Source organism: Gadus macrocephalus, chromosome 12, assembly GCF_031168955.1.
Source record: "Gadus macrocephalus chromosome 12, ASM3116895v1".
Classification (NCBI taxonomy): domain Eukaryota; kingdom Metazoa; phylum Chordata; class Actinopteri; order Gadiformes; family Gadidae; genus Gadus; species Gadus macrocephalus.
In genome coordinates, this window is record NC_082393.1 from 15338392 (window position 1) to 15350891 (window position 12500).

At 51.6% G+C, this 12500-nt stretch overlaps 1 protein-coding gene across 13 annotated transcripts in view; it reads left to right on the forward strand.

Moving 5' to 3' along the window:
* The window catches only part of dab1a (DAB adaptor protein 1a), a 161341-nt gene that overhangs the window by 112115 nt on the left and 36726 nt on the right, over window positions 1-12500 (forward strand). For all 13 annotated transcript variants that reach the window (XM_060066872.1, XM_060066873.1, XM_060066871.1 and 10 more), the window contains 2 exons: window positions 7383-7522; window positions 10882-10980. In XM_060066872.1, the coding sequence (XP_059922855.1) occupies window positions 7383-7522; window positions 10882-10980 (239 nt within the window). The remainder of the gene's footprint in view (window positions 1-7382; window positions 7523-10881; window positions 10981-12500) is intronic.

Consider the following 12500-nt stretch of genomic DNA (forward strand, 5'->3'; position numbering starts at 1 on the left):
TATCTCCTCGTCGCTGCCGTGCTGTCCTCCTGTCTGTCCTCGACCTCCTTTTAACATGGCTCCCCTGCCACCGGCCAGGTGTCCCCCAATCACACTGATTGGGGAGGCGAAAGGGCTGCTCTCGGTCGCCGTCTGGTGGGTGACGGCGGTACACGCCGTCTACCACTGTACCTCGGCCCCGCCCGGGCCGAGGTTTAAGGGGTGGGATGCCACACTCCTCCACCGCTTGCTCAGGCCTCGGGTAGCCCAGGAACCCGCCCAAGCAGGTATCCCGTCTCGATAGGGCGTCGGCGTTGGCGTGCTCCCTGCCCGGTCGGTGGTCCACCGTAAACCTGAAGTCCTGGAGAGCCAGGAACCACTGCGTCACTCGGGCGTTGGTGTCCTTGGCGCCGGCCATCCATTTTAGGGGAGCGTGGTCGGTCACCAGGGTGAACTCCCTCCCTAGGAGGTAGTACCTCAATTTATCAAGGCTCCACTTGATGGCCAGGGCCTCCTTTTCTACAGTGGAGTAGTTCCTCTCATTTGGCAGCAGCTTCCGGCTGATATAAGTGATGGGGTGTTCTTCTCCGGCCTGGACCTGGGACAGGACTCCTCCCAGCCCGACCTCCGAAGCGTCCGTGTGCACTATGAGGGGGGAAGCAAAGTCAGGGGTTATGAGAACCGGCTCCGAGCACAGGGCCTCGCGGAGCGTCCCGAAGGCCTGGTTGGCTTCCTCGGACCAGGTGATCCGATCTGGCAGGGTCTTCCGGGTCATTTCACCTGTTTTTTGGTGCGGGGTAGGGGCCAGTCCCGAATGGCGGCCACTTTGCTTTCCTGTGGTCGGACAGTCCCCCGCCCTACCTGGTATCCCAGGTACGCCGTCTCCTCCAGCCCAAGACGACACTTGGCTGGGTTGGCCGTGAGGCCCGACTTCCGTAGCTCCCCCAGCACTGCCCTCAGCTGGCGGATGTGGACATCCCAGCTGGGGCTGTAGATGATTATGTCGTCAATGTAGGCGGCGGCGTAGTCCTGGTGGGGCCTCAGGAGCTGGTCCATCATGCGCTGGAAGGTGGCCGGAGCGCCATGTACTCCGAAGGGTAAGACGGTGTACTGATACAGCCCCCCTGGCGTTGAGAACACCGTCTTCTCCCGGGCAGCCCGGGTCAACGGTACCTGCCAATACCCCTTGGTCAGGTCCAGGGTCGTGAGGTACCGGGCTGGTCCAAGGCGTTCAATCAGCTCGTCCACCCGGGGCATGGGGTAGGCGTCGAACTCGGATGCGTCGTTCAGCCTCCGGAAGTCGTTGCAAAACCGGTAGCTCCGATCTGGCTTCGGAACGAGGACTACCGGGCTGGACCAGGCACTGCGAGACTCCTCGATGACACCGAGCTGTAGCATCCGGCGTACCTCGGCCTGGATGGCCTCCCTCCGGGCCTCTGGGATCCTATAGGGGGGAACTCTCACCTTCACTCCCGGCGCCGTCCGGATGTCATGCTGGGCGATCGTGGTCCTCCCCGGCAGCTCGGAAAATACGTCCCGGTGCTGCATGATGACCTCCCCGAGGTCTTGCTTCTGGGCCGGGCTGAGGTCCTCCCCCACCGGAACCTTCGGGATCTCGCGTTGGGCCGCCAGCACTAGGGGGGCCGGGTCAGGGGGTCCCCCTCCCCCTCTCCACTGCTTCAAGATGTTGACGTGGTACACTTGGGTAGGCTTCCGCCTCCCTGGTTGTCTAACCCGGTAGTTCACGTCACCCACCCGTTCCACTACCTCATACGGTCCCTGCCACTTGGCGAGGAATTTGCACTCGGCTGTGGGGACCAGGACCAGTATCCGGTCTCCGGGCTGGAAGGTTCGCAACTGGGCTCCCCGGTTGTAGACCCTCGCCTGGGCCTGCTGGGCTTGCCGGAGGTGTTCCCGGACGATGGGCCACACCTGGGCCATGCGGTCCCTCACCTGCTCCACGTGGTCCAGGGTGGTGAGGTGGAGGGACGGCTGCCTTTTTCAGCATCTGCTTCAGGGTTTTGTTAAAGCGTTCCACCGGGCCATCCGTCTGGGGGTGGTAGACTGAAGTCCGGAGCTGCTTCACCTGCAGGAGCTTGAGTAATTCCTTCATTACGCGTGAAATAAAGCATGACCCCTGATCCGTTAGAACTTCCTTGGCTATCCCCACCCGACTAAACAATGGCATGAGTTCCCGGGCGACCGCCTTCGCGGTGGCTGCACGCAGGGGTAGAGCCTCGGGGTACCGGGTGGCGTAGTCCACTAGTACCAGGATGTACCGGTGACCCCGGCTCGTCTTGGGCAGGGGCCCCACAATGTCTAGAGCTATACGGTCAAAGGGGGTTTCGATGATCGGCATGGGGACGAGGGGGCTCCTGACCGTGGCCCTAGGCGCGACCCTCTGGCACTCGGGGCACCCCTGACAATGACGCTCTACGTCCCGCTTGACCCCCGGCCAGTAGAACCTCGCCAGGACCCGTTCCCGGGTTTTGTCCATCCCCAGGTGGGCTCCCAGGAGGTGGGTGTGGGCCATATAAAGCACCTTGCTTACGTACGCTCGGGGCACTACCAACTGTTCCCTCACTCCCCCCTCTCCTTCTGCCACCCGGTACAACAGTCCCCCTCTAGTGCTGAAGTGTGGGTGTGGCAGGGGACTCACCGAGTCTCGGGGCTGTCCGTCGTGGGACACAACGTGGCTCCAGGCATGCTTCAGGGCCTCGTCTTGTAGCTGGGCGCTGGTGAACTGGCCTGGTCGGGCCGAACCTTCCGCCCTCCCCGGTAGGGCTGGGCGATATATCGAATATATGCGATGTATCGCGAGATGTTCTCCAGGGGATGTATAAAATGCCCCTGTCGCGAACATCGAATACAAATTGGCACGTAATATGTTTATTTTTGCCGCCGCCGGCATACTCATTGTGCGTTCACACCAAACGCGACGGGGCGACAAAATCCCATATAAAGTGAACGTAGACGCGTATCGGGCGAATTCTTCGCGAGAGAAAACCGGCAACAAGTTTTGATTTGTCGCGCCACACTTTCGCCGTGCACAGGCGAGCGCGTTCACGAGGATTTGTGGCGCGACAAATTCGCTCGAGTTGAAATGCATTTTAATTTCTCGTGATGACAGCCAATCAGCGTACAACAGTGTGGCCACTGAGTGACATGTGTAACGTAAACAGCCAATCAGCGTTCATCCGTCAAACTCAGTGCAGTCCGGGGTGAACTGCAGCATGGAGGAGAAAGTGATTGTTGCCGTTTGCGACTCCCGGAGCTCTATATATAATAGCATATAATATAATATAATTGTATAATATCACGGCCAAAAGCTCTGTGCGCCTCCGACGTCTCTCCCTCTTCCACAAAAGGTAAAGACATGCAATGGCACAAACACACTCACTCTCCCCGCCCGTTGCGAGTCCGGGAGATTCTCATGGACACGCGTGTGTGACGTAGTCTGGACGGCGCGCTGCTGTAGGTGTGTGTACCTCCGACCGGTGAGTGAGAACAGCGAGAGAGAGAAAAAAGGATGGAAACTGAGGATTTGGTTTTGAAAAAGAATAGCATTGGATCTGTCGTCTGGCAGTGTATATATAATAATTATTATGCAAACAGTTAATAAATAATTGACGGTTTGAATAAATGCTGTGTTGGTACATATAACTTGCTGTGATTTTCCTTTTCTTATGTGCAAGTTCTAAATTGTTCCAATACAAAGCACTAGTGAGTTTAAACAATATGTTGTTTCATGTAATCTACATGCAGACTTATATTTCAGGAATACTAGAATTATTACTGACGTAACATTATGCCAGACATGGTTGAATTGAGCATTTATGATGTGCTCTAGAGGAGATTCAAAATATATCGAGATATACATTGTGTATCGAGATATCGTAAAAAAATATCGAGATATTCATTTTGGCCCATATCGCCCAGCCCTACTCCCCGGTAAAAAGTCTGAGAACTCAGTCAGGGGGGAACTCTCCGGCTCCTCCGGGGGGTCGGGTTGCTCAGAGGCCGTGAGGGTGGCCGGGGTGTCGGCGTGGGGGCCCGGCGACCCGGATCGGACGTTCCCTCCTTTCCCCGTGCGGATCGGGGACCCCGTTGGGGACGGACCGTTCCCCTCGGACCCCTGGTCCTCTACCGTCGACTCCCCGTGTGACGTCGGGACTCGTGTAGCTCCACAGGCCGGCCGCGCTCCCCTCGCCCGTCGGCGGGGAGGCTCTCTCCTGCCTCGGGATTCTCAGGCCGGGTCCCAGAGCTGGTGAAATATCGGGCAGTCCGTCCCGATTAGGAGTGGCACCGGGAGGTGGGGTACAATCCCTACCCGAGCCGTGAACACCCCGCGTGGTGTCCGGATGACCACATGGCAGGTCTTGTAAGTCCGGGTGTCCCCGTGCACGCAGGCCACCTCCATGGGTCTCCCCTCCCGTCCTCCAGCCAGGTCGGGGCAGAGGAGGGTGACCACGCTGTCGGTGTCCAGTACGGCCTGCGTGTCCCAGTTCATGACCCGTGCCGGAATGGTCGGGCTCCCGGACGGTCCTTGCGTTCAACAGGTCGCCAGCATACAGGGTGAGCCCCTCCCTCTGTCCGCGTAGGCCGACGGCATCGGCACATCCCGGTCTCCAGGGCAGGATCGGGCGAGGTGGCCGGGCTGACCGCACCCGTAGCACCGTCGCTGCTCGCGTCTCTCCTGAGACACGATCGGTGGGTCGGGCGGAGGGACCGGGACGCCGGCCGGGGTTCCCCGCCGGTCTCGGCGGGTCGTGGGGCGTCTCCGGTGCCGTCGCTCAGCCAGTTCTCTAGCTGTCTGACTAGGTCGTCCACCGAGTCGGGATGGTGGTGGGCCAGTACCCTTCGGGCACCCGGCGGGAGTTGTCGGATTGTATTGTCTATTAGGACTCTGTCTCTAGGGCTGGGACCCTCCCCGGTCGACAGCCACCGCTTTACTAGGTGGCTGTGCTGGGCAATCTGCGTCCGCACCGGGCCCCGGACGTTGAATCGCCGGGCCCCGGACGTTGAGTCACGGAAGCGTTGTGCGCGGGCCGCGAGGTTGTGCCCGTAATAGGCCAATATCGCCTGCTTCAGGGCTGGGTACTGCCGGGCGGTCGGAGCACTGCTTCGCGAAGCAGGGGCTAGGCTCTCCGCCGTCTCCCGCTGCTGTTCGGCGGCTTGCGCCTGCTGCTGTCGCTGGGCGGCGGCGGCTGCTCTCCCCTCCGGGTTCTGCATGTCGGACTGGGGAGGTTCTTTACCGGGGTTTTGTAGTGGGGCCTTCAAGTGCCTGCATTCTCCACCATATGTGGTAACCCGGTCCTTGGAGGGTCGGGTTCCAGGTAAGAATCACACTGGGTTAGGGTTTAAAGCCGTTCACGGCGTTTATTGCTCCAGACAGACAATGTTCAAATGGAGTACAATCGTTCAAGTTCTATAGGGTCTCCATGAGCCTCTATCTCCTCGTTTCTGCCGTGCTGTCCTCCTGTCTGTCCTCAACCTCCTTTTAACATGGCTCCCCTGCCACCGGCCAGGTGTCCCCCAATCACACTGATTGGGGAGGCGAAAGGGCTGCTCTCGGTCGCCGTCTGGTGGGTGACGGCGGTACACGCCGTCTACCACTGTACCTCGGCCCCACCCGGGCCGAGGTTTAAGGGGCGGGATGCCACAGCACACATTCCATGTGTGTGTGTGTGTGTGTGTGTGTTTTAGGAGAAAATGAGCCAAAGGAGGAGCGCAACTTCTTCATCATTCCAAGCGTGACCTTCCGGGATGGGGGCTGTCGCCGCGCCGCTAACTAATGCTCCTATATATCATCTGAATACGCTGTGTTACCATTATTCCCGCCGCTCCGCCCAGCCACCCTTCGGCTTGCTCTGGCTCTGACCCCGTGTCGAGGAGGATATCGCTGGTATGCGCTTACACACACTCTGCTCGCCGAATCAGAGAGATCTGTTGGTGTAACGCGCCCGCTGCCGTCAGTGCGTTGCTGCTGATGGAGGAGGCTGTCATCAGTATTCAAATGTGTCCTCCGTGTTGTCGCTTATAGTCGTGGCCTTTTACTGCGGGTCGCAGAAGGAAGGCTTCAAATGAAGGTTTGAGGGCAAGAGCTGAAGGTAGCGTAAAAGAGAAATAGAAAGACGGGGATGGAAGGACTTGTGCCTTGTGTGTGTTTGGTTTGTGAGTCTTCCTAAAATAGTGCAAAATCAGAACCACCAACACACACACACACACACACACACACACACACACACACACACACACACACACACACACACACACACACACACACACACACACAAACACAGTGTGCACATTATATCGGCAATCTCGCACACAATTGGAACGGACCAATAGAAGAGATACGATCAAAATTTGCCCCCCTAGTGTTATTTACCTGACTTTCTAATCCAACGCAACTCCAATCGATTAACACATCTGACAATAACAACCGCGGCCATTGATACCACCAACACACCACCACCTCTACACCACCAGCGCCACCACCACCACCACCACCAACAACAAGCCACCACCGCCATGACCACCACCACTGCCAAACCGCTACCACCACCACCACCGCCCCACCACAGCCACCGCCACCACACCAAACCACAGGCGCCACACAACACCACCACCACCACCCCCACCACACCACACCGCAACCTAACCCCCCACACCACCACCGCCACACCACACTACCACCACAGCCAAACCGCCGCCACTCCACCACCACCACCACAACACCACCACCACCAACACGCCACCACCGCCACCACCACCAACACAACCAACAAGACACCACCGCCAGGACCACCACCACCGCCAACAAGCTACCACCACCACCACAACCGCCCCACCACAATTACCGCCGCCCAACAACAACCACCACCGCCATCACACCACCGCCTCCAACACACCCCCACCGCCACACAACCACCACCACAACAGCCCACAAAAAGGATGTAACATAACATAACAACATGTGACTTATTTGACCCCTTTGTGGGGTATGAAGACAGAATTCTGTTCAGATCAGTGGTCTGAATCATCGTCTCCCCGGAGGTCCTTGAGTCGAGGATGCAGACCGCAAAGATGTCTGCCATCATTGAAGTCACCCCAGAGAGTTGATCTTTGGGTGCTCTTTCTCTCTCTCTCTCTCTCTCTCTCACTCTCTGGCTTCCTCTCCTGACTCCTTTGTCCTGACACCTTTGGTTTGTTGGGTGTGTGTGTGTGTGTGTGTGTGTGTGTGTGTGTGTGTGTGTGTGTGTGTGTGTGTGTGTGTGTGTGTGTGTGTGTGTGTGTGTGTGTGTGTGTGTGTGTGTGTGTGTGCGTGTGTGTCTGCATGTGTGTATGTGTGTGTGTGTGTGTGTGTGTGTGTGTGTGTGTGTGTGCATGTGTGTCTTCAGGACAGGATCGCAGTGAGGCAGCGCTCATCAGGCGCTTTAAGGGTGATGGCGTCCGCTACAAGGCCAAGCTCATCGGCCTGGACGAGGTCACTGCCGCCCGCGGAGACAAACTCTGTCAGGACTCAATGATGAAGCTCAAGGTGAGGTCACACTCTCTCCCTCTACCTCTCTCTAACTCTCTCTCAACCTCTTTCCCTCTCACACTCTCTCTTTCTGTCTCACTCTGTAGCGGGTGAGACAGAGTGTCGGAACAATTGTTAATATATATTTATTGTACCTTTTATTTGAGCAGGTTTTAGGAATTTTTCAAGAGAGACCTGGCCAAGAAATGCAGCAATACATTGCGTTACAACCTTTAAAACACAGAAAACACCACAAATGAACAGTACATCTAGTACAGGTGATAGGCAAACATGAACATTATAAATAATTGATACTTCCCTCTGTTTTCTGTGATTCTGCCACTAAAGCTAGAGGCAATTCCAGGCACAAATCATGCAGGTCTCCTGACCTGACTCAGTGCAAGATCCTGCTCACAATGGGTTCCATTAAAAGAAAGACTAAAATATTTGTAGGGCTGGGCAACGATTTAAAGTTTTAATCGCATAGTATGGTGAGTTAACTCGCGACTAATCACACTTTTAAAATTCTATTTTAAATCCACTCCATTTGAAGTTAAATTAGATTATCAAATTTAATGACACATTATCATTCATACCAAATGTACTTAATAAGCAAAAACGAGGCCAAGTGATCTTGAGGGAGTTTTATTGACTCACTCAGTGTGGGTTGAATATGAAACTTACGTAAAACCACAGATTTGGGAATTGTAAACAGGCATTTAATTAGTGCAATTGTAAACCAACAGTTACTACAAGTGTAGTTAAATTCAAATAAGTAGCACCACAGATTTGGGTATTGTAAACAGGCTGTCACATACTGCAAGTGTAATTTAATCTAAAGTAAGTGGAACTAAAAACAAAAATGATTTCTGAAATTAATGTTGACATTCTGTGGGCAAAACAGAGTAAAAACTAAGTAAAATAATTCAATAAAAATGATGCGCGTTAATGCGTCAATTTGTATTAATCGCGTTAAAACAAGATTGCGTTAACGTGTAGTTGTAATAACGCATTAACTTGCCCAGCCCTAATAAATAGCCTAATTAACTCTCCAACCAAGACAGACAGAGGAGATGGAAAGTTTAGTTTTGTTCTTTCCGCGTGTGTTTTACGAACACTGTCTAGCGATATTCATTTCTAGCATGACTCGTGCAGCACAAACTGACTGAAGAATCATAAATATGAGAGATCACATAAATGTGAGAAATAGAGAAATCTACATTAGGATTGAAAATAGAGCAATAAAAATGTCACACTTGTGATGGCCTGCAAACACAGTATCTACTCGGATATGAATCTCCCAGGTCGGATTTTATTTAACCATTCATTCATTTGTATTGCAGTAGTAGCACATAAATAAAACTATTCATATTGACAGAAATATTCAGAAATATTGATTGAGTGAATATCAGGTCAATGTTTTTATTTTGTTAATTAAACACCATCCACATGTCTTTAAATAAGCTTATGATTTTCGCTGCATGAGTTTATACCACGGTTGGTTAGAAATTAACATACATTACATTTCCTCATAATAATACAGATCAAATGTATCAGTGCATAACATACTAATTTAAGCATCCATCTATGTCTTAAAGCATCACTAGCTCTCAAACAATATATGTATAACAATAACTTATTCATATTCATGAGCTGTACAATCTGAGCTGAACTGACTGAGTCAGGCTATCCTAAGTCTATCCTGAGTCTGGCCAGATACAGTGAGCATTGGGCAAAAGAGGTGAGGAATATAATGGGAAATTGAAAATGATCAGAAAAAGACAGAATTTAGAGGCAACATAAAGAGAAAAGTACCGGGTCTGTTTCTGTATTTATTGCTATTTAATATACATCCACTGTAATAAATGTATTAAACTGAGCATGATAAGATCAGACCACTTGTACACAAATATTGTTTATATTGAATAGCAATGTGGTTGAATAAATATCCACGAGAGGCGGCAGGACAGTCGTTTACCTGTCGACGCTCCGACCGCGGGCGCTGGGGAAGGAATGCAAGCAGGTTCTCAGGTCTAGGTGGCGAGAAAACTCTGATAGGGTGGAGGAGGAAGCAGAGACGAAAAACAAAAGACAGCCCATTGATCAAAAGACCGGGCCGCTCCTCTTCTACCCAGACAGGATATTCATCACTTCTCTTCTCCTCTAATCTCTCGTCCTCCCCCTTCCATCCACCCCCACCACAACCACCACCCACACCACAACCACCGACCCAACCACCACCACCCCCACCACTCCCACCACCACCACCACTCCCACCACCACCAGCCCAAACACCACCACCAACACCACCACCACCACCACGCTTTCCTCTGTACCTTCCCACTGTCTACCTCTCTAGTCTTCACCTTTTATCATTCCCTAGGCCCATGACGGAGATGTGTCCTTCACCTAACCAGATAGATAGATAGATAATTGATGGATGGCAGGCTGGCTGGCTGGCTGGATGACTGGATGGATTGATAGATGTGATAGGTAGTAAGTTGGGCCATCATTCAGGGAATAGATAGGTAGGGAGGTATGTAATTATCTAGGTAGGTTAGTCATTCGGGTAAATAGTAGGGGTGAGAAACCTCTTGGCACCTCACGATTCGATTCAGATTATGAGGCCAACGATTCGATTCGAAAGCGATAATCGATGCATCCTGACGCATCTCGATGCAACACATTTTTTTATGCAAATTTCCATGCGTGATTTTCCAAAATATATATATACATCTGAGTTTGCTAATCACTTCATACTTTTGTGACGATCATTAAAGACATCAACAGATGAATTAATTTATCTGATATTTTAATAGAGAGAAAGCTTTTGTCACAAATATGATTTTCTATGAACAATGCAATAATCAATGCAGTTTGCATTACAACACAATATGGAAGTATGTAAAAAATAGGTTTTAATTAAAAGTTTTAAGGTTCTAATCTATCTTTTCTATGTCATTAAAGAAAAAGAGGCTCTTGAATTAGAAGTAGTTCTGGTGTCTGGCTGTGAGTCTTTTTTGCATGCTATGCGTAGGCTGAATCGCAATCGTGTCCAGACAAATCTGATTGGCCAATACACACTGAAGATAAATTAAATCATTTTAAAATCACTATAATCATCCCTCTCTGGCGAACAGAATGTTGCTGCAGGCGAACAAATAATAAAATTAAAAAATAAATAAAATAAAATAAAAAATATTCAGATTATTAATTTATCTGCATCAAGACAGAATTGTTCTAGAAAGAATCGCGATGCATCGAAGAATCGATTATTTTTCCCACCCATAGATAGATAGGTAGGCAGGCAAGTGGGTCTGTTGGTCAGTCCTAATCCTCTTGTATAATTTGTGTTTAATGACTCCACCTGTCTGCAGGGTATGGCCGCGGCCGGGCGCTCTAAAGGAGAACACAAGCTGAAGGTGTTCCTCACTGTCTCCTTTAGCGGCATCAAGATCTACGATGAGAAATCAGGGGTACGTGTAGCCGCCTCTGTGTGTGTGTGTGTGTGTGTGTGTGTGTGTGTGTGTGTGTGTGTGTGTGTGTGTGTGTGTGTGTGTGTGTGTGTGTGTGTGTGTGTGTGTGTGTGTGTGTGTGCATGCGCTGACGTGTTGTTTGTGGTTTCTTTCCGTGGATGAAGTCCCTCCGGATGCGGGACAGGGCCCAGGGGAGGCAGGAATTAGGCGAGGTCTAATTGAATCCCTGATGACATGGCCACGTCCCTATTGTCTCCTGCACTCCAAAGCAGAGACAGCTCAACATTGGTCTTACATTATGCTCTGGGATTACGCTGCCTCTTCTTCCTCCGCCTCTTCGGTCTTACACAGCTGGCTCTTTGGCCTACGGATTTCACCCCAGCTTTCCCATCCGTCTGCTTTTGTTGTTCCCTCTTCACCTTTTCATTTACTGTCTCCTCTCTCAAAATGCTCTCTCTGTCTCTCTTTTTCCTTCCCTCTCTCTGATTCTCTATCTCTTTGTCCCTCCATCCCTCTCTCTCTTCCTCTCTCTATCTATCTCTTTGTCTCCCCTGCTCTTTTTCCCTCTCTCTCTGTCTCGCTCTCTCCATCCATCCTGCTTCCTCTCTCTCTCTCTCTCTCCATCCATCCTGCTCTCTCTCTCTCTCTCTCTCTCTCTCTCTCTCTCTCTCTCTCTCTCTCTCTCTCTCTCTCTCTCTCTCTGTATCTCTCTCTCCCTCCCTGAAGCAGGATTATTACCTAATTTTTCACTTTATTTTGTTTTTACACAGTTGAAGATTTAAAGTCACATTTGTCTTGTTATCTTTATTGTTGTTGTTGATCCGAAAACGATCCGACCCGTCACTCAAAAACCGTGACCCGATCCGAACCGTGAGCTTTGTGATCCGTTGCACCCCTAAATATGACTCACACAGATCTGGTGCCCGCACTATTAGCCCTACATCCACTACTTATGAGGAGGGAGCCAGAGAGAGGGGAAGAGAGAGACAGAGAAGGAGAGAAGGCGAGAGAGAGGGGGAATGTATGTGCCAAGGTTCAGAGATCTTGACCGTTTCATTCCTCTCCTGCACATCACTCACCGGGATGGATGGATGGTTGGATGACCGATGGAACGGATGAAAGGATGGCCAGAGCCAGGAGGGAAGGTCATAGAGGGAGGGATGTAGATCTCGGAATGGAGGAGAGAAGAGAGACATTCATCTCGTAGAGGGCATGCTTGCATGTTCTCTCCCTTGCTCTCCATCTACCTCTCTCTCTCTCTCTCTCTCTCTCTCTCTCTCTCTCTCTCTCTCTCTCTTTGACATGTGTCAGACCCTCTCTCCCATCCTGTTGACCTTTTAAAGTGTGAAGGTCTGTGCTGCTCCGCTCTCTGCTCCACCCCCCTATATATCTGTGGGTGGGCTAAGTGGAATAAGGGAGGGAGAGGATGGCTTACACTTGAAACCGTTCTGTTTTAAGTGTAATTATTGATGTGATCGGTATAAATTAGGATAGGGGAGGATACCAAGTCGCTGTGTGAA